Genomic DNA, 25029 nt, shown 5'->3' on the forward strand with positions numbered 1-25029 from the left:
CTGCTTTGATCTCCTATCCAGACCACCAAAATTTTCTCCCCATCAGCAACGAGGCCGTTGTGCTTTCTTATCACTCATGTGTTCGCTGGAGTAGCGCTCTTAACTTCCTTCGAGAACCTTTCCTTGGCATTTGCAATGTGGACTTTTGGCACAAGAGGCCTACCTTTCGGCCTATCTTGGCTTTAGACATCCCTTCCTCGCCAAGCTTAACCATTTCTAGCTTTTGATTTCAAGTGAGATATGTGTGGCTCTTTCTTTCACTTGAGCACTTAGAGGCCATTACAGGGTTATTAATTGGCCTAATGTCCATATTGTTGTGTCTCAGGGGACAGGGAGGCCCAAAGGGGTGGGGGGGTGGACTCACAGTCCACAGAGCAGTCAGAACATACACAACATTTATAAATTAAGTTCACCGTCTTAAAAAAAAAAGCTCACCGTCCTAATGGGCACAGTTTGTGGCACCCCAAAACAATTATAATAGTAACATCAAAGATCAATGATCACACATCACCGTAACAAATATAATAATAATGAAAATGTCTGAAATACTGAGAATTACCCAACTGTGACACAGAGACACAAAGGGAGTAAATGCTGTTGGAAAAACTGCACCAATAAAAAACCCTGCTCAACGCAGGTTGCCACAAACCTTCAATTTGTACAAAAAAAAAAAAAAAAGGCAGTATCTGTGCAGCACAATAACACAGTGTGCTGTTCCGTACTGTGGAGCAGTACAGTATCACCTGAAGGTAAACTGTGGATGAATTTAAAGTGTACAACGTGAGGGGAGAGGAAGACGTGAGGCACTATGGCAAGAGAAAGTGACGAGTGCCCTTCGTTGTCACGCAGAGGGGAGCAGGCAGCCACTATCCCACTCGGCCTCCACGACCACTCTTCCACAGAGGTGTCAGCTGCTGGCACCTGGGCCCTTCGGGCCGCCTACCACCGGATCCTTGATAAAGTGAAGCTCTTGCTGGCGGAGAAATTGAGGCCGTTGTACAACCACCTGGCAGGTCCCAGTCTTTTTCTGAGCTCCAATTATGAAATGGGGGTGGTGTGTGCTGGATTGGCTGACATGGCCAGACCTGCAGAGAAACTCAGCACAACTCAATCTGCTATGTTGACGGCTACAGGGTTTATGTGGTCGGGAGACTCACTTGTTAATTGTTCCAAAAAGCTGGAGTCTGTTTGCTGTTAATTTCTTTGTGGGGGCAGCAGGAGTTTTTCAGTTCTTTTATATTTGGAGATATGACCAAGAACTAAAAGCTAAAGCAAACAAGTAAGAGTTCCTGACCACTGGAACAATCTAGATGTGGACATAACCACTGGGAGTAATCTCATTTATTATTTGGCTATTGACAAGGTGATATTCACTGTGCTACTGCTCGGAAGGCATTAAAAAAAAAAAATCAAACTCTAAACTGGGGGCTAATACTTGATTCAACAGAAAAATAAAGCAGATTTGTAATAACGAACAAATAAAATATATACTGCAAAGCCAGGGCTGGCCCCGGCAGGGCTGGCGACATGGAGCCGCTGTACCAGCAAACGCACAAGCAGGTCCGTAAGACCTAGTCTCACAAGGGAGGGCGTGAGATGGCAAATAGTCTCTGCACTTAGTAGAAAACAAAATCCAAGCAAACACAGACCAGATATTCAGCCATCTAGAATGTCTGGAGATTTTGTCCAGCAAGGAGCCCTCTAACAAAAGACAGAATGCCAAACTTCATGTTGACCACTGAAAGTATCATGTCCAGCACCTGTAGAATGCTTGGAAACTTCCAGCATCAGTGATACATAAGAGAGCAGGAGAGATGGCAAGAGGGGCTTCGGTATCACACTTCCACCACTAAGGACTCAGCGCCATCCTAATGGATGACTCGCGGCATTTTCCCTCCAGAAAATTCACCATGGCATAGATGACCTCATTGGAGTAGGGCGCAGTATTCTGGAAGGACTGAGGGCCCAGAGACTGACCTTGAAGGGGGCTCAGAAGAAGATCCTTGATACTGCCAACATGCTGAGCTTGTTACAGCATGAGGTGAGAAGCGGGCTTTCCAGGACAAGTACTTTATGATTGGAGGGATGCTGCTCACCTGTGTGGTCATGTTCCTTGTGGTACAGTACCTGACGTGAGCCAGCCAAGCCCACCAGCTGAACAACGTTCCCCTGTGTGAGAGTCTGTGTGAGTGTGTGTGTGTGTGTGTGTGTGAGAGAGAGGGGAGCCCAGAGGCTGCCTTCTGAAATGTATGCCCATCTTAACTGTGAAGACCCCTCGGAAGTAACTGTGATCCGTAACCCGGTGGGAGTTTCAAATCTGCTGTTTGCTGTGACACCTCGGTGGGGAAGCTAGGGCCACCAAGAAGCATGGTGCTTAGGAAATGAAAGAAGTTCCTTTTCTCTCTCTCTAAATAAATAAACAGAAATTTTTAAAAAATGTACACTATAAACCCAAAGGCAACAAATATAAAAATATTTTAAGACATATGAATAATAAGTCAACAGAAGAGATAAAATGGAATCATAATACATGCTAAACTAAACCCAGAAAAGGCAGAAAAAGAGGGAAAAGAAAACAAGAAATAAATGATGAACAGAAAACAGCTAACCAGATGGTAGATTTTAACCAAATCCTATCAATAACCATCAATGGCTGCCTGGGGCCAGAGGAGAGAGGAGGGACTGGCAAAGGAGGACGCGGGAACTGTGTGGGGTGATGGACATTTCCTAAGTCTTAACTGGGGTGGCAGATGTCAATCCTCCTAGAACTGTATGTTTAAAACGGGTGCATCCTACTGTGTGTAAATTATACCTCAATAAAGTTTATTTTTACAAGTAAAGAATGAAAAATTAAAGACAAAACAAATTACTGAAGTAATTAAGGATGCCCGCTCTGGGCCAGACTGCCCAGCCTCACTCCCTGGAGCACTAACATGGCCATTAGTCATCCTCCCCTCACCTCAGCTCTCTCGCCCTAGAACACCTGCCTCATCGGCCTGCCCTGAGGAGGCAGTAAGTGCTTCCAGCCCCAGGCTGGCACACACGTAGCAGCCATCCAGCGCTGGCTCGCACTATGTTCATAACGAATAACCCATGTTTGCACACGGAATCATATATGGCGGCTCCTTGAGGGAGAGGTCACTGCTCTAGGCAAATGAATGTCAGCTGACTAAAGGCTCAAAGACTGAATTTTTAAGAAATCACTGGAACGGGCGCCTGGGTGGCTCAGACGGTTGGGCGTCTGCCTTCGGCTCAGGTCATGATCCCAGGATCCTGGGATCGAGTCCCGCATCGGGCTCCCTGCTCCTTGGGAGCCTGCTTCTCCCTCTGCCTCTGTCTCTCTCTCTCTCTCTGTCTCTCATGAATAAATAAATAAAAATCTTAAAAAAAAAAAAAAATCACTGGACCAGATAGCTCAAAACGCATTCCAATGCATTATATTCTTATTATCTCAAGAGATGATTTTTAAATTACTCAACTCTGTTTTTCAGGTTAAGACACATTTTATTTTTTTTAAAGTACCTGCTCTGTGTTTTTAGAGTTGTTAACTAAAATCAAATGAGAAGAGACTAAGTGATCATGAACTGAAAGCTCTGGAAGCCTCCCCTCGGAGAAGCTGGCTCTTCTAGATGCTTCTTATAGTAAAGGGGTTGTGGGGTTCCCAGGACCGAGCACCTACTCAGATCCATGCTTGGAAACTCGGGGCCAGATCCGCTGAAGATCAACTGCAGCGGTGCAAAAGAAACTGCCAAGTAATCGTCCCGTTAAAGGTGTCTGTTCTCACCTGATGGTCTGTGGTGAGTGCAAAGAAACGCTAAATGCAAATAAAACATACTATCAGAAATAAATTGATAGGGGTACCTGGGTGGCTCAGCTGGTTAAGCAGCTGCCTTCGGCTCAGGTCCTGGGATTGAACCCCATGTCGGGCTCCCTGCTCAGCAGGGAGCCTGCTTCTCCCTCTGCCTCTGCCTGCCCCTCCCCCTGCTTGTGCTCTGTCAAATAAAATCTTTTATTAAAAAAAGGAAATAGGGCGCCTGGGTGGCTCAGTTGGTTAAGCGACTGCCTTCGGCTCAGGTCATGACCCTGGAGTCCCAGGATCGAGTCCCGCATCGGGCTCCCTGCTTGGCAGGGAGTCTGCTTCTCCCTCTGACCCTCCCCCCTCTCATGCTCTCTCTCTCTCTCATTCTCTCTCTCAAATAAAAATAAATAAATAAAAATAAATAAATAAAATAAAAAAAGGAAATAAGTTGATAGAAACACGCCTTACAATTAGAAAATATTCCATTTTTCCTACATTCCTACTTCTCTACGGTTCAGTCAGTATCTATGGAAGACCCACCAGGTGCTGGAGATGGATCCAAAGACCACGTACATGTTCTGGCTCTTGAGAAAATGGCATGGGAGTGGACTGTTTCAACATCATGAAAGAAAAAGTATCAATATAAAAAGATGTGCACGTTACTACAGAAGCCCCGAGGACAGGAAACGACTCACGTCAAACTACAAAGCTAAGAACCAAGTGCCAGGCATTATGCGCAATAAATGCCATGCACGTATTTCCTCTGATAACTCTTAGGATGACCCCAAAGGCAGGCACTCCTGTCTTATTTAAAAAGCTATGGCAGGGGCGCCTGGGTGGCTCAGTTGGTTAAGCGACTGCCTTTGGCTCGGGTCATGATCCCGGGGTCCTGGGATCGAGTCCCGCATCGGGCTCCCTGCTCAGCAAGGAACCTGCTTCTCCCTCTGTCCCTCCCCCCTCTCATGTGCTCTCTCTCTCTCGTTCTCTTTGTCTCAAATAAATTAAAAAAAAAAAAAAATCTTTAAAAAGCTATGGCACCTGGGCGCCTGGGTGGCTCAGTTGGTTAAGTGACTGCCTTCGGCTCAGGTCATGATCCTGGAGTCCCAGGATTGAGTCCCGCATCGGGCTCCCTGCTCGGCAGGGAGTCTGCTTCTCCCTCTGACCCTCCCCCCTCTCATGCTCTCTCTATCTCATTCTCTCTCAAATGAATAAATAAAATCTTTAAAAAAAAAAAAAAAAGCTATGGCACCTAAGGAACAGACCCATCACGGAAGCCCACGTGACATCACAGAGCTAGGATTCAAATCCAGGCAGTGTGAATCCTGCATCTGTACTCACAAGACCACAAAAGATCTGCCCGTTAGCCACCTGGAAAGTGCCTCTCCTCTTCCAGTGCAGCTCAGGCATCTCCTCTTTAAAAGCTGACTCCCCCCACGCCCACTCTCTCTCAGTCTGGGCAGTTAGGACCGGCCTCCTGTTGGCACAGCAGTTCCCGACCACACGCACTCCTCTCTCTCTCTCCCAAGAAACTGACCACAGACTTTGTCCCAAGCACATTCCTTCTTCTAAATGTCACTCCTAGGACAGGCAGTGTCCATGGAATGAGCAAGCAGAAAACTCTCCAGTGGTTTTCAAGTGATGGCAGCAGACCGGAGAGGCCGGCTGCCTGACCGGGAGCTACCTGAGCTGTCCACCGGGAGAATGTGTGCAAGACGACCCTGAAATCACACACACGTTGTACAACCAAGTGCCCGCACTGCCACTTCAAAAACGACACCTAGGACCAATAACAAAGGAAGAAAATGCAGAGTCTCTTTATAGATGGTTCTGAATGAGAATGTTGGCACCGGCCAGTGGTGGATGGTTAGAGCTGACACTGTACTCAGACAGGGTCCTGAAGGCTCAGCGGGAGGGAAAATCCAACCAGTGAGCACAAGTCTGAGAAGGGTGCTTGCCTGTACGCTTGGCCAGGGAGGAGAAATGGCCAGAGATGCAGATCTACACCAGTGTACTGATAGAAGCTGGTGTCTGGCTGGCTGGCCCAGGAACCTGGAAAGAACAAGAAGGGATGACTGGAAGCAGAGGGCTCTAGAGGAGGGGCCTGAGGTTGGGCATGGAGCGCAAGGAAATCTGTATCCTCTGTGAGTGCTCAGCAATGACAGCCACTGCCAAAGCAGCTCTCAAAACAGTGGGTGAGATGAGCTGCCCTGCATATGTATGTCTCTGAGCTTCTTTCCCCAACACTTATTCAAATACGCTCATGAACAAAGAGACATGGCAGCAAGGATGGGAGTGATGAACGTGCTCAGTGACATGAACTTCCACCAAGGATGACCTGGATTCTCCAATGCTAGGTATCTGCAGGACATAGCTTCTCTGGTGTTTGGCATTTCGTGCTTGCTCCAGCAATGGACTCACTCAGGAAACAACAACATATCTGGGAGGAGCCCCAGGGACTCTGGACTTGTGCCCCAGCCTCAATGACTGCTTCCTGCACCCTCTCCTCAGCCCCATGCCTCAGCACATAGAAGGGTTCCTGCAGGGCTGGCTGTCTAGTGAGCCTATTACCACCCAATCTTGTCCCACACAGGGACCTGGAGCCGCCCTGGCCCAAGTGACAGACAGGTGTGTGCAGGCCTGGTTAGGAGGTTGCTGCTCCAGCAACCAGTTCTGCTGATGCTTCCCAGACGCCTGCACACCTGCCCGTCAATGCTGGCTCACCTGAACCCTAGAGGAATGTTTCCATGGCCCTCCCAACACATGCCTACAGGGGGCCCTGACTGCCTCTGCATGCCCACCCATCCGCCTCAGCTGGCCTGCACCCCAGACTGATCCTGCTTGCCTAGTAAGTACAGACTAGCTCTGGCCCAGGCAACCATCTGTATTCCAACAAGATATGAACCCCAGTCTCGGGGTATGGCCCCCTTCTAAATGTATCCTTCCTCTGGGGTACTATCCCTCAGCCCTGGAGTATACTTTAGCGTTCTCTTTCTAGTTTATAGCTACTCTGTCAAAGCTCACTAATTTCTTAATATATTAAATTTCCCTTGTTTAAATTACTATATGGCTTGTCTCCTGATTGGACCCAGACTGATATACCCTGTTCTCCAGTGTCACCACCTATGAACTTGCTGACCAACTTTTCACTGTTAGGACACAATACTGACCAAGGAGTTTGTTTTAGGATAACAGTGAGGTGATGACCCATGGTCATGGGATTCACTCATCTTGTCACATACTCCATCACCCAAAACAGCTGGCTGCAGAAAATGGTGAAATGGCCCACTGGGGACTCACCACATCAAACAGGAGACCTTTGGGGTTAGAGAACTGTCCCACAAGACATAGCTATATATATTCTGCACAGATGCCCAATAGATGGTGCTGCTTCTCCAGGAAAGAAGGGTCCAAATCCAAGTAGCATCTCTGATTTACACTTTCTGGACCAATCCAGAAACTTTTTCCTTCCAACCCCCACAACTTTGGGTTCTGATAAGTTTGAAGTCTTAGTACCCAAGAGCTGAACCAGGTGACAGTAGTTTCAGTACACACTAGAAGCTAGCCTGGCCATCTGGACTTCTGGTACCTCTGAACCAACATGTTCAACAATAACAAACACTGACTAGATACTGTGATGGTCAAAGGTAAAGAGAACATGAGACAAGTTGTGGAATCCCAGAAGTATGTCTTTACAAAAATACGTATTTCTGAATTAAGCTTCCTTCTAAAATGTTGACACATCTTGCAAGAGCAGCAACATCAATGCTGATAAATCTTCCCAACTATCTGAATTTATGTTGCAAAACAGCATGAAGAAAAATTAATAAAACATTACCCCCAAACCATATTGTCCCACCCCAAACAAAACTGAGTCAGCTATGACTTTGTTTTCATACATACACATGCTTCTAAATAAAATATACTTGGAATAAATAGTGCCCGGCTGGCTCAGTTGGTGGAGCATGTGACTTGATCTCAGGGTCATGAGTTGGAGCCCCGACCGGGCACAGAAATTACTTTAAAAAAATTATTTTAATAAACAAACAAATAAGAATATATTGGAATACCTTCACCTCTCAGCGCCATTTACTGTCAAGGGCAGGCTAACGCAAATAGAACAGTAGCAGTGGTTAAGAAGAGAAACTGCAGAAAGGCAGCAGTGTGTGGTATAGAGAGACTGGAGCCAGGATACCTGGGTTCAAATCCCAACTCTACCTCCTAATAAGCTGTGCAACCTTGAGAAGTCACTCATATTTGCAGAACTCATTTTTTCCTTTTGTTTTTTTTAAAGATTTTACTTATTTTTTTTTTTTAAGATTTTATTTATTTATTTGACAGAGAGAGACACAGCGAGAGAGGGAACACAAGCAGGGGGAGCAGAGGGAGAGGGAGAAACAGGCTTCCCGCGCAACAGGGAGCCCAGTGTGGGGCTCGATCCCAGGACCCTGGGATCATGACCTGAGCCGAAGGCAGACGCTTAACGACTGAGCCACCCAGGCGCCCCAAGATTTACTTATTTAAAAAATTCATACCCCCAGTGTGGGGCAAGAGTCGCATGCTCCACTGACTGAGCCGGTCAGGTGCCCAGAACTCATTTTTCTTCTTCTGAGAAATAGAGATACCTCATAAAGTATTAAAAAATATTAAGTTTTCTTTTTTTTTTTAAGTAAGTTCCACACCCAGCATGGAGCCCAATGTGGGACTTGAACTCACGACCCTGAGATCAAGACCTTAGCCGAGATCAAGAATTGGGTGCTTAAGCAACAGAGCCACCCAGGTGCCCCTAAGTTGTTTGTTTATTTTTTTTACTTTTTTATTGTTTTTAAAGATTAATTATTGGAGAATGAGAAAGAGAGGGGGGAAGGGAGAGAGAGAGAGAATCTCTGAGCAGATGCCCCACCAAGCACAGAGTCAGATGTGGGGCTCGAGCCCACCACCCACAAGATCACAACCTGAGCCAAAACCAAGAGGTGGATGCCCAACCAACTGAGCCACCCAAGTGTTCCAAGTTTATTTTTTAATGCAATACTGAACCCTATGGCTGCTTAGAAAATATATACTTAAAATACTGTACAAGTGTGGTTGAAAACTACTCACTGTTCACCTTTAAGCAAGTCATTAACACTGCAAGCCTCAGTTTCCTTATTTGTAAATGGAGGATTAAAAAAATCCACCCAGGAGGGGCGCCTGGGTGGCTCAGTCGTTAAGCGTCTGCCTTCAGCTCAGGTCATGATCCCAGGGTCCTGGGATTGAGCCCCGCATTGGGCTCCCTGCTCAGTGGGGAGCCTGCTTCTCCCTCTCCCACTCCCCTTGCTTGTGTTCCCTCTCTGTGTCTCTCTCTGTCAAATAAGTAAATAAAATCTTTAAAAAAATAAAAAATAAAAAAATCCACTCAGAAGGTTGCCATAGAATCAAATGAGATGACAAGTAAAGTGCTTAATAGAATGTAAGACACAGTAATCATTAAGTCAAAATGGCCGCCATTTATTATCATTAAACTGACAGCATTTTTTAAATGGGCAAAATAAAACAGGCAAATGCAAATAAAATGAATGCATGGGTAGCAATTTAAAATCAGAGAAACATAAGTGGGGTGCCTGGCTGGTGTGGTCAGTGGAGCACGCAATTCTTGATCTCGGGGCTGTGAGTTTGAGCTCCACACTGGGTGTAGAGATCACTTAAAAATAAAATACTAAAAAGAAAAGAAAAACATTATAAGTAACAAGGTTACTCTGCTAATAGGAGGTATACTTTTAATAAAGATAGGAAGGTCATAACTCAATATAAAAATAAACATGTTGCGGGGCGCCTGGGTGGCTCAGTCATTAAGCGTCTGCCTTCGGCTCAGGTCATGATCTCAGGGTCCTGGGATCGAGTCCTGCATCGGGCTCCCTGCTCCGCGGGAAGCCTGCTTCTCCCTCTCCCACTCCCCCTGCTTGTGTTCCCTCTCTCGTTGTGTCTCTCTCTCTCTCTGTCAAACAAATAAATAAAATCTTAAAAAAAAAAAAAAAATGTTAAATATATAATGCAAAAGCCAGTGAAGTCTCCAGTAAAAATTAACGGAGATTACCAACCATCAAACAGGGCACCTATCAATCTGTAACAAACCAAGTAGAGAAAAACAAAAATGACAAATTTAAAGAAGGCTTATTTGTTGGATTTATGTCAAGATTTAAAACTCCGCTGAATACTTCTAGTGTTAAGCTCCATGAAACACTTGGAAAACCGATCAAATAAGCTACCAAAAAACAAACAAAAACCTATATTACAAAAGACAAAAGTTATACAGGCCATATTCACTTAAAAACAACAAATAGGGGGGCGCCAGGGTGGCTCAGTTGTTAAGCGTCTGCCTTCGGCTCAGGTCATGATCCCAGGGTCCTGGGATCGAGCCCCGCATCAGGCTCCCTGCTCGGCGGGAAGTCTGCTTCTCCCTCTCCCACTCCCCCTGCTTGTGTTCCCTCTCTCGCTTTCTCTCTCTCTTTCAAATAAATAAATAAAATCTTTAAAAAATAATAAAATAAAATAAAGTCCCAGTACTTACACCTTAGTAACTAACACATAATATGCGCTAACTGAATGTGTGCTGAGTAAACAGATCCAGAAAAACAACAAAACTGAGAACACCATGTATCAAAAAACTTTTTGTAAATGGAGGATTTGTGTGTCTGGCCAAAGTTGTACTTAAAGTTAAGCTCATAGCTTTAACAACTAGTAGTATTTTGAAGTGAGAAAAAAAAAAAAATTCAGCTCACAATTAGAAATTAATTCAGAAAACTGCCCTCCCCAAAACAGGAACAAATTATTAATAAATATGAAAAGTTAATGACTTAGTAAAGGGCACTGTTCAACAATAAAAAGTAGTTAAATGCAAATAATGAATCATGGAACACTCATCAAGAACTAATGATGTAATGTATGGTGATTAACATAACACAATAATAACAAAAAAGTAGTTAAAATGTGGCACATCTCTCTGAACTGTATGCTTAAAAATGGTTAAAATGGCACATTTTATGATATATATTTTTACCACTATTAAAAAAAGTTGTTTTTTTTTTTTTAAGAAGGGCAAATTAAGGGGGTGGGTGGATACTGAAAATTAAAAAAAAACCACAACAGATTAAAAAAGAACTGTTCTAGAGAGTTTAACAGATGATTATCCTTTAAGAAACAGAGTATTCCTGAGCACTAACAATGTGCATACTTCACAGGGTTAAAAATTAAATGTTCTAACACCAGAAACATCTTAGAATCATGAAAAGCACATGATAACAATTAGCATTCATGGAGTCCTACTAAGATTCTCACTCTCTCATCTACCTCAAACCCCCCACACCTTCCCCAAAGCCATGGTTTTAAACTAATTCCTACCACTGTTCCACTATCTATGGATGTTCTCGAGTCAGTTTATTTTCTACAACAGACTCCTGATGTTCTCCAGGACACATAAGGACCTTCAAGAAGACCTACTGTAACAAATCACTAAAACAGTTAAATGACCTCATCAAACCTTTAAGAAACATCTAAGATTAAAATAAGTTCTGCCTCTAGGTACGCACTGCACTTCTGGACATTCTTGTATTAATCTCAGGAGATGGTCACTGTTCACAGGGCAGGAAAACCACAACAAAGCTCAAGTGAAACGCCGGTGGGGTGTGGGCAGCCAGCAGCCAAGTGACCTCCAGACAAAACCAGGAGCTTCAAGATTCCCCCTTTTCAAATTCATGCCTTCACAAAATTGACATTAGAATGGTAACCATTAGTTACATCAAAAATAATGAATATCTGGAACAATTATTACATGGACTCCACAATATTCTCAATTCTGAGATATTTTAGTTCTCATGTCAACTAAAAGCCTGAGGTAATATAATTTTGAGTTCAATAAAACTTAAGCGACCACATTAAATCCTCAAAAATGCTGTATGGAAATTACTGTCTAAAGCACAAAGACTGGTCAGAGTCCGCACACCACCGTCTTAGGGGGCCCCACACCTGTTACGGTACCTCCCCAGGCCCTGACAACCAAGAGAGCAGGCGCTGCCTGGCCTGGCCCCTTGCTCCGAGCTGTGCAGCTGGCCCTGAACAAGTCCTTGGTCTTTCTCTGCCCGTTTCCTCAACATGAAGTGGGGACAAGAGCACCTGTGCTTCGGGTCACCGTGAGGACAGAAGGGAGACGCGCACACATGGGCCGCACAACAGCGCCTGACGTGGGAAGTGCTGTGGGGAGGCCAGCTAAAGTTCACACATCACTGTCAGCTGGTGGCAGAGCTCCTCAGCGACTAACTGCTTACACTGGAAATTAATGCCAAAAGAACTATATAAATTAATTCCTGACTTCTATTATAGTTCTGGACTGCTGCTATTTCTATCTCATTGCTGCCCAACTCACCTACAGCATAAGCCTCCTGGGAGCAGCAACCACTCCACCCCACACTTCCTTGCAACCTGACCATGCCAAACAATATACGAGATTGATGGATGTTCTTCCAGTGTTACAATCCCAGTATCTAGCATGTACCCAACACATCAAAAATCTTCAATAAATGTTTGCTCAATGAATAAATCTGCATTCTTTTAACTATTTCAACTTGAAGTCCAAGGCTCCGACACCCCTTGGTGAGTCTGGCCCTAGTAACCACACCTCTGCACAAACCGTCGGTGACCCAGTCGCTGGGCATCAACCGTGACTTCTCTCACTCGGGCAAACGCTGTGGTTCTCTGCACAGACGATGCGCTGTCTTTGCTCCCTCCTTCTCCCCTGCACCAAGAGGACGGCAAGTGGCAAACAGCAAGCTCTCTAACCGAGGGCTTGGGCCAGGAGCATCTCACGTATCTTGGGAAAGAGGCGGTTAGAGGGCTGGGGACCCTCAAACAGAGGGGGAAGGAAGCTTTTATTCTTTTTTTTTTTTTTTTTAATTTCATTTGGCTTTTCAATACTTCCAAGAGGGCAGAGGGCTCCTACCTGTACCCAAATAACACTTTGGTAACCAAAATTAACTGATAAATTCATGTTGCTTCTGATTTTAATTTTTTTTTTTTTTTTAAGATTTTATTTATTTATTTGACAGAGAGAGACACAGCGAAAGAGGGAACATAAGCAGGGGGAGTGGGAGAGGGAGAGGCAGGCTTCCCGTGGAGCAGGGAGCCCGATGCGGGGCTCGATCCCAGGACCCTGGGATGATGACCTGAGCTGAAGGCAGACGCTTAACGACTGAGCCACCCAGGTGCCCCTAATGTTCATTTTTTAATTAATGCCAAATGATTAATTCATGTAATAAAAAAACTGTGCATGTAATATTTATTGAAAACTCCTCTGTTCCAAATCTATTTAGGGCAGTTAGATGTAAGCATTAAAAATGTAAGAGAGGTGGGCACCTAGCTGGCTCAGTCAGTGGAGCATGGAACTCTTGATCTTGGGGTCGTGAATTTGAGCCCCGTGTTGAGCTTAGAGATTACTTAATAATAATGATGATGATGATAATGATGATGATAATGATGATGATGGGCGCCTGGGTGGCTCAGTCGCTGAACAACTGCCTTCGGCTCAGGTCATGATCCCAGTCCCACATCGGGCTCCCTGCTCTGTCGGGAGCCTGCTTCTCCCTCTCCCTCTGCTGCTCCCCCTGCTTGTGCGCGCGCTCTCTCTCTCTCTCTGTCAAATAAATAAAATCTTAAAAAAAATAAAAAATAAAAATGATGATGATGATGATGTAAGAGGAGTCACAGGTTCTAGTGTTACAGAACCTCAAGGGCCCATTCTTGGGCTCTCCCCACTGATGCCTCACCCCACCAGCCACATGCACACCATCAAGACACACTCAACTCCCAGAAGTTGGTTTGGGGCTCAATGTCTATGGTGGAGAGGGCTAGGAAGATGGGAGAGTAGGAGAACTCTAAGCCTGCCTTATTCCATAGATACAACAAGGTAACAACAGAGCAGTGTAACTAACCCAGAAAAAGATCCGAAGACTGACAGAACAAACTCCACATCGAAGGCTGGAAGGGTGAAGACACAGTGTGGGAGCAAAACAGACCACGGTCCACAATGGAAAGGGAGCCAATGGTATAGAGAAGAGCAACAGTCAGATGTCTGTGGAACAACTGCCTAATCCTCATCCCCTCCTGGATGTCTCGAGGCTCTTGCAGTTCAACACGTCCAAAACCAAACTTAGATGTGGCAGCAGTGAACCAGAGAACCTGGGTGTCATCAATGCAAAGAAAATGGAAGGTAGGTAGGCCCGGCCAGCTCAGTGCATGGAACAGCCTAGCCTGCCCCACGTGAAGCACACCTCTGAGAAGTTGCCTATGCCCCCCATCCCCAAAGCAGAGATCATTCACCTGTCGAATGCCCACCCCACACCTGACACCAGGCCTCTAACGGTCTTCCCGCTTCAGTCTTTGCCCCTTACATCCACAAAGCATCAGCAGCCGTTCTTGTAGAACCTAAGTCACAGCGTATCACTCTTCTGCTCAAGATCCTCCCATGTGCCCATCTGAACACGATTGAAGCCAGTGTTTAGTTAGAGTGTCAGACAAGGCCCTCCACATCTGTCCACACAGGCCGACAATCTGGCACTCAGCACACACTCATGGGACAGACGGACACACATAACATACACACGGCAACAGATGATCTTGGACATGGAGCTGCGTGAATTGAGAGCAGGACCTGTGCCTCACGCCATTTGGTGATGAACAAATGCATACAAGGGATTTTTTGAAAACAGAGATTCATACTTACCCAAATACACAAACCTAGTAGACTGGAGCAGATTGGGGGGTGGGGGAGGAGGGAGCATAAAATGAAGCTGGGTTGGGGGGAGGATAGGAAAGCAGGAAAAAGGAGACCGACACTTATGTTGGGCACACACTGTGAACCAAGGAGTATGAGGTCCTAAACAAATGCAGCTAACACACCGTAAGACCTGCCCCCTGTCCAGCCCTTCGGTAGTATCTCCTATCTCAGGGAAAATCATTTCTGAAGTCAGACTCCTAAGAATTTGCTTTGCCCCTCCCACATTCAACCCACCTCACTCTCCTATGAGTCTCAGAGGTGTGCCCTTCTGTCCATTTTCACTGCCACCTTGCCTCTCACCTGTCTCCCCATACCCACTGTTATCCTGCGAACCGTGACCCCCACTGCCGCCAGGGATGTCTGCTCAGCTTTTCAAAGCCCTTTAAGTGTCTCCAGCTGCTCTAAATCAAAAGACCCAAACTCTGACTGCGGCCCTCAGGGTCGCACATGGGAGCTGCCCATGCTGCTCCTGCAGGCCCCCTGCTCCACTTGCCCAGCAGGGCTGGGCACAGCACAGGGCTTTCCTCCCACCTGGTCTAGACAGCTCCCGCCACAAGCAGCAGCCAGGCCCAGCCTGCAACCTTTCATCTCACCTAAATCTCTCATTTTACAAATCAGAGGAGGACAAGAGACTCTCTGGGTCCCACTGTCGATTCCTGGCAAGGCTGGAAAACCGCCCAGGTCCCCAGGCCAGCCCTTTGCCGTGAGGCCACATCCTTGGACAATCTGGTTTCCATTAGGTACCGTGCAGGACTTCACTTAAGGGGAAAGGGGATTAAAAAGAAAACTTCAAATGTTATTTTGGGCTTAACTTTTAGTTAAATTCAGTCTTTATAATCTGTTTTGATATCCTGAACAAGATTTAGAAACTGATAAACAGAAAGTTCTGGTCTAGGGATGCCTGGGTGGCTCAGTCGTTAAGCGTCTGCCTTCGGTTCTGATCATGGTCCCAGGGTCCTGGGATCGAGCCCCGCATCGGGCTCCCTGCTCCGCGGGAAGCCTGCTTCTCTCTCTGCCCCTCTGCCTGCTTGTGCGCTCTCTCTCAAATAAATAAATAAAATCTTAGAAAAATATACAGGTGTCTTGGTGAAGGGAGAATTTTGAGTGATATGTATAGAATAAAATCCTAGACCAGAACTTTTTTTTTCCCCTAAAATTTTATTTATTTGAGAGAGCGAGCACAAGCAGGGGGAGGGGCAGAGGCAGAGGGAGAAGCAGGTTTCCTGCTGAGCAGGGAGCCCGATGTGGGGCTCAATCCTAGGACCCTGAGATCATGACCTGACCTGAAACCAAGAGTCAGACGCTCAACTGACTGAGCCACCTGGACACCCCACCACGACACCTTTAAATAAAATTAATTTTTGTACCTCTGAAGCCACTCCCTTCCAAACTCATACTACACATACAACTTTTTTTACACATAACCAAACAAAAGGTCACTGTTCTAACAGGTGTGCGTCTCCAAGCTTGTCTGCAAGGTGGCTCTCATAGGGAAAGTGCCCCCACCATCCTCCTGCTTAGTAACCCAGGCCCTTTCTCTCATGCCTACAGAGGGGTGGAGGGTGAGGAAGAGAGGCGGCCCATCACAGTATGCCCAGGGATCCAAGATGAGGCCTAGCATAAAAACATGGTCTGGTCTACCTCTGAGAAATCTGAATCAAAATCCAAAGTGAAATCAGCTAGTAATCACTAGAGGCTGCCAAGAGGAAGGGCTTGGGCCATGGCAAGCAGGATCACCGAAGAGGAGAAGCCATGGTTAAGGAGGGCCAGCCAGAAGAGAAGCTCAGCGAAGCCGCCCCACACGGAGAAGGAGCAATGGTACTGGCAGGGTGGCCTTCTGTTTCTTGCAATCTGAACAACCCCGAACACACCAGAGAGAAGGAAGGGGAGGGAAGGGGCAGGAGGGAGAGGAAGAGGCACTGGTGTGGTCAGCTCTTAGAGCACTCCATTTCAATCTAGAAAATCAGACCAAATGTAGCCCACCTGAGCAGGAGATTCAGCTAGAACAAAAGCTCCCAGCCCGAGGAGTAAGGACTGAAAACGAACCAGGGCTCCTCTAGCCAAAGCTTGCTCTGGGAAGGAGCTCTCCAAGTCCTGCACCCATGGGGTATTTTGCATACCTTCTTCCAAACTGCACACTGCCTTCCATCCAGACGTGGGCAGGCTTATCACCTGTGTCACCATGGGACTTCAGTAATGAAGGGGAGAAAAGAGTTTTAATTATTCCAGTCAAGAGAGAGGGCTGGAGGGCCCTTTACCGCTGTGTCCTACACTGAAGACTGTGCTGTCTTTAAGAGGAATAACAGATGAGGTGACCAAGAAGAGTCTTGGTATTCTCACCCAGTTCATGGAATACTTAGGAAAAGTTTAAAATATATGGACTTAATTAAAATATATGGAGAAAAAACGTGGAGATTTGGTTTAGAACATGTCATCAAAACTCTTTTAAGAAACTCAGAGTTGCTTCTTCAGCTCAGGACTCTCTGAACCTACAATGCTGTAAGAAATCCAAATGGCTTGGGCACCTGGGTGGCTCAGTTAGTTGGTTAAGCGACTGCCTTCGGCTCAGGTCATGATCCTGGAGTCCCGGGATCGAGTTCCGCATCGGGCTCCCTGCTCGGCGAGGAGACTGCTTCTCTCTCTGATCCTCCCCCCTCTCATGTGCTCTCTCTCTCGCATTCTCTCTCTCTCAAATAAATAAAATCTTAAAAAAAAAAAAAAAAGAAAGAAAGAAATCCAAATGGCCAAGTCTACAACGGCTCACAGAAGGTACTGCTTTCTTACAACTGGAAGATCTGAACACACTAACCTCAACCCTGCAGGTAGAAGTCAAAGTAAGATGATTTGTCTGAAAAGCCCAGATTCAAACTGGCCTCTAGGATGAGCAGATGGCAACTGGAGACTCCACATACTACTGCCCGACTGCCCAGAAGCACAAATTCCGAAGAAGTGCTGGGCTATTTAGAATCAGTCACAATTTCAGAAAACATTCAAAAGTAAAGATCAGAGGTCATGGTCTAAGGGCCTGTTATCTAATATTAGTGTGAAAACCTCCAGATGTATGTGAATTATGCAGCATCTGACCCTAAGAATATGGCTCCACTTTCAAAAGCATCTGAATGAGATGAAATCAAATTATGCTCACCGTGACAATATGCCAGTCCTAAAATTCTGAGGAACTGGGGCGCTTGGGTAGCTCAGATGGTTAAGTGTCTGCCTTCGGCTCAGGTCATGATCTCAGGGTCCTGGGATCAAGCCCCGCATCGGGCTCCCTGCTTGGCGGGAAGCCTGCTTCTCCCTCACCCTCTACTGTTCCCCCTGCTTGTGCTCTCTCGCTCTCTCTGTCAAATAAATAAATAAAATCTTTAAAATAAAATAAAATAAAATTCTGAGGAAGAACATATGAATAGGACCATCCAGAAATTTGTGACTGTGGGGCGCCTGGGTGGCTCAGTCGGTTAAGCGACTGCCTTCGGCTCGGGTCATGATCCTGGAGTCCCGGGATCGAGTCCCACATCGGGCTCCCTGCTCGGCAGGGAGTCTGCTTCTCCCTCTGACCCTCCTCCCTCTCATGCTCTCTGTCTCTCATTCTCTCTCTCAAATAAATAAGACCTTTAAAAAAAAAAAAAAGAAAGAAAGAAATTTGTGACTTTGTGACCAGATTCTAGGTAATATTTTGGTCCAACTGATTAGGACAGCACCTTTTCTTTTAGTGGAATTAGCTAAAATTATAAAGTCACAGGACCTTGGCACCTGCTATTCCCTCTGCCTACAACACTCTTGTCCAGATGTCTACACAGCTTTGCTCTTTCACTGCCTTTGGGTCTCTGCTCAGTGCTACCTTCTCAGGAAGGCCTTCCCTGACCATCCCCCCCCCTTAACCCTGGAGGCATCATGCCCACAACAACCTACTTCATCGCTCACCATCCCAACACTTCATCTAATTTACTGTCTCTTCCCATTAAAGGGGGAAGGGGACTCTTCATGTGCTCTGTTCGCTGATACATCCTCAGTGCCAAGAACAACTCCTGACACAGACTAGATGCTCTAAATACAGGATGAGGGAAGACAGATCTCAGGTGTGCCTTTGACTGAATCTTCCCCACAGCTCTCAAGAGCATTTCAGGATGTTAAACACCAGACCTGTCATTATTAAAACTGACAAATAGCACTAAGCTCATATCTGCACATTTTGTTTAAATAAGACTGAATAAACCTAACTTTGGACTGCTTTTGTATTACTGCTAAATAAAATTCAGTTTTTAGAAAGTTATAGTCCACCCACAGTTAGCAACAAAATTTCTATTACAATTTCTCAGCTCCACACTTGAGTTTCTAATCAGTTGGCTCTTCACAAGAGTCTGGATGAGTAAGCCCATGAGTGTTTCAATAAATAACTAGGACAATATTGAAACAAACTGTGTTTAACTCCCAGAGTGACCTAAAGACTTAATTCTACCCAATCATGAGTTTCTATGCCACAAGAAAGGGAGGACAATGATCTTCCACACTCCAGAATCAACTAAATCTGGAACTGACTTTTTAAAAATACAAGAAATGTATCCAACCCATTACCTCCTAAGACCTAAGTCCCAATTTTCCAAATAACCACCCCTGCTTTTTCACAGTAGTGCCCCTCTTGTTTTTCCCTTACTGTGGTACCTATACCTGGTAATACCCATACCTCGCTGTGGGAAATGCTGGCCCAGAATGTTTCACTATGCCTTTTAATTTAGTATGTTTGAACATCTGGACTAAATTAGCTAGACTCTGGCTAAATTCACATGATAGAAAATTTCTACATTTCAGGGGCGCCTGGGCGGCTCAGTCGTTAAGCGTCTGCCTTTGGCTCAGGTCATGATCCCAGGGCCCTGGGATCGAGCCTGCCATCGGGCTCCCTGCTCAGAGGGAAGCCTGCTTCTCCTTTTCCCACTCCCCCTGCTTGTGTTCCCTCTCTTGCTGTGTCTCTCTGTGTCAAATAAATAAATCCAAAAAAAAAAAAAAAAAAATTTCTACACTTCAAATGCGACAGTGAAATTTTTAGACAACTTTTAAAAATTCCTAATTCTGGGGCGCCTGGATGGCTCAGTCATTGAGCGTCTGCCTTCGGCTCAGGTCATGATCCCAGGGTTCTGGGATCGAGCCCCGCACCGGGCTCCCTGCTCCACGGGAAGCCTGCTTCTCCCTCTCCTGCTCCCCCTGCTTGTGTTCCCTCTCTCGCTGTCTCTCTCTCTGTCAAATAAATAAATAAAATCTTAAAAAAAAAAAAAATTCCTAATTCTACATCTCATTTGATTCATTCAACAAACACTTATTGACTATGAACAAGGTACTTTGCCTTAAAATCTCTCTGCATTCAATAAACGATCTAGTAAAAGGCAATAAATGCACAGGTAAATACAAATGTGTTTAGTGTCCTCAGAGGTAACTGCTGTCGCTGGGAGATCAGGGTGAGCTGAATGGAGAAAGCAGCAACAAGCCAGGCCCCAAATAACGAAGAACAGTAGGGTGCTCAGGAAGCAGACCTGGAAGGAAGGGATGGGGAGTGGGAAAAGACAAGGATTTGGGAGAAAAAGCCTTCCTGGAAAGCAAAGGTAGGGAGCCAAGGTCCAGATGTGATGTATGAGAAAGTACAAGGTAATGGGAGAAAGGAGGAGAGAGGTCCTGCTTACAAAGCAGGTGGACTCCTCTAGAAGGACTCCCAGTCAGGAAGACCTGAGCGCACACCACCCCCACCCACATAAAAGACTGGACGTCCAGACATGGCACAAGAACATGGCTTTGAGGTCATCCTACATCTCTTACCAGTAATGCAGAAGGCATTCAGATGCAGTTGATGAATATAATTTACATACAACTAAAAAAAACCACAAGGGGGGTGCCTGGGTGGCTCAGATGGTTAAGCGTCTGCCTTCGGCTCAGGTCATGATCCCAGGGTCCTGGGATCGAGTCCCGCATCGGGCTCTCTGCTCCTTGGGAGCCTGCTTCTCCCTCTGCCTCTCTCTCTCTCTCTGTGTCTCTCATGAATAAATAAATAAAATCTTTAAAAAAAAAAAAAAAACCACAAGGGGCACCTGGGTGGCTCAGTTGGTCAAGCACTCAACTCTTGGTTTGGGTTCAACGGTCAAGATCTCAGGGCCGTGGGATCGAGCCCCGTATGGGGCTCTGTGCTCAGCGCAGAGTCTGCTTGTCCCTCTCCCTCTGCTCCTGCTCCCTCTCTCTCTCCATCTGACTCTAAAGTGAATGAATTAAAAATCTTTAGGGCGCCTGGGTGGCTCTGTTGGTTGGGCGACTGCCTTCGGCTCAGATAGTGATCCCAGAGTCCTCGGATCGAGTCCCACATCGGGCTCCCAGCTCAGCAGGGAGCCTGCTTCTCCCTCTGATCCTCTCCCCTCTCATGCTGTTTCTCTCTCTCTCTCAAATAAATAAAATCTTTAAAAATAAATAAATAAATAAAAATCTTTTAAAAATTACACAAATCAAAAAAACATACAATAACATAAAAATGAAATCATGTTTTTGCATACTTTTTTGTTAACAATACTGAAAAACTTTTTTTTTTTTAAGAGAGGGAGGGGGGATGGGGAGGGGGAAAGAAAGAATTTTAAGCAGGCTCCATGCCCAGCACAGAGTCCAACAAAGGGCTTGATCTCACAACCCTGAGATCATGACGTGAGACAAAATGAAATCAAGAGTTGGACGCTTAACTGACCGAGACACCTAGGTGCCCTGGAAAAACTTTTTACAACAAAGAATCATGAGAAAAAAATTTAAGGAGGCCAGTGTAATCGAATGTACTTCATTATTTTTCAAAATCTTGGTACAATATTTTGTGTTAAAACCAGATCTTTGGAACACTATAAATTACATAGAAAGCTGGTTTCATTGGCAGCCTTTACTGAAAAAGGTCCCTCTCGTATTTAAATACACACAAATCTAAATGGAAGAAATATATCATTTACACTTACTAAGTCATGCTAATTGATTTTCAATCCCATCAATCAACTACACAAAGATTTTTACTGAAATTCAGCTAGTCAATTTTTATCTTCCTCATAGAGTTCTTTGTTTTTACACAAATCAGAAGGTATCACATTTTTATATTTTTAATAAGTTCAAAAAGAAACTTTACAAAAAGTTTATAAAAAATTTCATTTCCCAGTTTAAGTGTGCAGTAAGAGGACTACTTATATTATTCTTAGCAACAGAACAAAACATTGTGGCGACAACTCTAAACATCCACTTTCAAGATGCTTTCTACAGCAAGAGCTTCTTTCAAAAAGCAATTTTCTACTCATTGTTAAAATGTCACCTTTACCTTGAGGGGGCAGATTAAGTGTTTATTTTCTCAAAAATACTGAATTTGCTAGGTAGCTTTCTACTGAAAGCCACTTATTATTACAGAAAAGATCAGCAAATTTAGACCACTCGTCTTTGTGTAAAAGAAAAACATTCAATTCACCTTCAGAATAGGCAGTGCTTTTAATTTTGCCACAAGATAACCAGATCTTGCCAAGTACTTTCATAGTTATTCCCCATCTCATTACAAACCACTGTAAAGATTTACTACTTTTGTAAAGGGCTCAGGCTGATCCCATATATGATTCTGGCTTCAGTTCGTTGCTATAAGAACTTATGCATCATGTGGTGAGTAAATTTCACATGTGTTGTTCTTTTGCCATCCTACTCTATCCAAGCATCTTTTTTTTATATAAATTACAGTGGCTTCTCCATCACTGGTTATTCTAATTTTTCTGCAAACCCTGTTAATTGAAGAAATCATTTCAGGGGCACCTGAGTGGCTCCATTGTTAAGCGTCTGCCTTGGGCTCAGGTCATGATCCCGGGGTCCTGGGATGGAGCCCCGCATCAGGCTCCCTGCTCAGTGGGGAGCCTGCTTCTCCCTCTCCCACTGCCTGCTGCTCTGCCTACTTGTGCGCTCTCTCTCTATATCAAATAAATAAAGTCTGAAAAAAAGAAAAAAAGAATCATTTCAGAATATATATGCCCCAGGATATTCAGTCTCTCTCTCTCTCACACACAAACACACAGTACCAAATCTGAATCTACAAAAAGCCTAACCTGAAATCTGTTTAGAAGCATATGTTTCCATTATCCCAGAATAAACCCCTCCATGTGATGTTTATCATAATTTATTCTAATAATTTAATTTTTCAAATCTTCTGCAATCCTTTCTATGAATACTCCAAAAGTATTTGCTGACAAAGTAATTTATTTATTTTGGTACCATCTTGCTTCCTGTGAACTATTTCATCCTTTTTGCCTACCCACTCCCCCAGTGCTGGAAGAGCAAGCTTCTCCCAGTGGTATGTGGCTTGTCTGTCTCTGAGTGTTAGGTAGGTGTGGCAGATGCTGCAGACTGGCTTGACCAACCCCACAGCTGAGCGCTTTATTTTTGTTCTGGAAGTTATTCGTGGAAGCCCAGTCTAGAGACCTGTTCCACCTGAACTTTCCGTAACACTGTATGCTCCTAATTCTTCATCTTAAATGTCTGTGCAAATTAGCTAGAGTTGCTTATGCAACTAACCTTTTAGACACGTAAAACCTCAGTAGGAGTTCATCCTTAAGCTTAATGAAATTTTATAAAGTACTAGACTGAGTGACCCATAACTTGAAACACTGCTACAAAATTTACAGCTGCTTCTCACTTGGTTTGTAAATGTTTTGCTGACTATAAAGGCTTGCTACTTTCCTTCCCTAACATCTCAAGGCAAGATAACCACTCTGGACGTGGCTCGTCACTAGTAACCACATTTCAAATAATCTTTGACAGTCGGTTCTCAGCTCTGCTTACATCATTTTCCTAACTTCATTACGTGGCTAACAAAGAGCCTATGCAGAAAGTAAGACTGGTGTTTCTGCCAGCAATTTCCTGATTGTTCCATATGCTTTCATCACTGGCATTGTCTTCAATCCAGGGTTTCTTTGAAGACTACATATTTTGTGAGGGCCAGTTTAATTAAAATTGGCAGAATTCATGAATGTACTTAATGAGTGCTTCTTCAACACGCTGTAAGTAAACAAACTTCCTCTCTTGCCTCAGGATACCTCAGCAATCATGCAAGACTCATGACTCTGAAATACACAGCAAGTGAGGGTGCCGATCTCAATCCACGTAACAAATGGTTGTAAAGCATAACGTCTTACTGGAAAATACAAGGACTAACACGTTCTTCCCGCAGCACCACTACTCCCATGTGTGCCTCTCAGGTACACCTCACTTTAGAGACCCCTGCAGTAGGCAATGGGTAGTCTCTGAAAGTGTGTGACCAAAGGACTGATAATCATAGAATCATAAAGTTGGAAAAGATCTTCAAGATTACCCAGCACCGTCCTACTGACAGATAAGAAACTGTCCAATGCACAACCACATATAGCTAGCATGAGATCTTTAGACAAAAACTTATTTTGAGGGGTGCATGGCTGGCTCAGTCGGTGGAGCTTGTGACTCTTGATTTCAGGGCTGAGTTCAAGCCCCACATTGGGTCTAGAAATTACTTAAAAATAAAAAAAAAAAAATCTTACAAAAAAAAACTTACTCTGATTAATTAGCTAGCAGATAAACCACTATGCTATTTTGTAATGTAAAGAGAAGAGTTTAGTCTAAACGTGGATAGGCTGAGTTCACTTGTCAGAAATGAGGCAAGAAAGGCCTCAGCCAACCACTCTAGTAACCAAGGACAACCACAATGCTAGAGACGGATTGATCAACATTGGAGTTACTATTATCAGAAATCTCTACCAACATACGCTAAAATTACCAAGTGTAAGAATGAACTCGAGAGAAAGAACTGGATCACCTGCATCAAGGTGAGTATTGTAAATGCAGGAAAATAAGTGAGTGCAACCAAAGACAGGGTAAGAAGGAGAACCAGGACACTGCCCTTTAAAGAAGGCAAAAATGGGTGCCTGGGTGGCTCAGTCGGTTAAGCGTCTGACTCTTGATCTCATTTCGTCTCAGGTCACGATCAGGGTTGTGAAATCAAGCCCTGCGTTGGGCTCTGCACCGGGTGTGGGGCCTGCTTAAGATTCTCTCTCTCCTTCTGCCCTCCCCTCCTCCCCCACCCCCTTGCATGCTCTCTCTCTCTCAAAATAAAATAAAAACAAGGCAAAAGAGAGTTCCAGAAAGGTGTATATAAGAACAAATGCAACAAGCTCAAAGGACAGAACAACAACTACAGGATCTGGTAACGGTATGATCACTTAATGACCTCTGGGAAAGCTGATTAAAGTGGTAGATGGATAAGGAAGTAAAAGAGGAACTGAAGATGAAGAAAGTAGAAGGAACCAATATTAACCAATATTATTAACGAGTATTTTCAAGTTATTTAGTGGCAACAGGTAGGACAAGGTCAGATAGAAAGGTACCTGAAATGGTTAAGCAGGTCAAGAGAAGGACTGAGGGGTAA

At 44.8% G+C, this 25029-nt stretch overlaps 2 protein-coding genes and 1 pseudogene across 4 annotated transcripts in view; 2 read left to right on the plus strand and 1 right to left on the minus strand.

Moving 5' to 3' along the window:
- FAM193A (family with sequence similarity 193 member A) overlaps positions 1-25029 on the minus strand; it is a 163309-nt gene that overhangs the window by 123708 nt on the left and 14572 nt on the right. The gene's annotated exons all lie outside the window — the stretch shown is intronic.
- Positions 809-1383, plus strand: LOC102749761 (mitochondrial pyruvate carrier 2 pseudogene; annotated as a pseudogene).
- On the plus strand, positions 1502-2144 carry LOC102747081 (Golgi SNAP receptor complex member 2). The gene is given in 5 exon segments (XM_081812758.1): positions 1502-1603; positions 1606-1762; positions 1764-1889; positions 1891-2039; positions 2042-2144. Coding segments are annotated over 5 exon segments (603 nt in total). The 5' UTR covers positions 1502-1527; the 3' UTR covers positions 2137-2144.

The sequence above is a fragment of the Leptonychotes weddellii genome, chromosome 2 (genome assembly GCF_054177405.1).
Source record: "Leptonychotes weddellii isolate Sample4059 chromosome 2, ASM5417740v2, whole genome shotgun sequence".
In the NCBI taxonomy this organism is placed as follows: domain Eukaryota; kingdom Metazoa; phylum Chordata; class Mammalia; order Carnivora; family Phocidae; genus Leptonychotes; species Leptonychotes weddellii.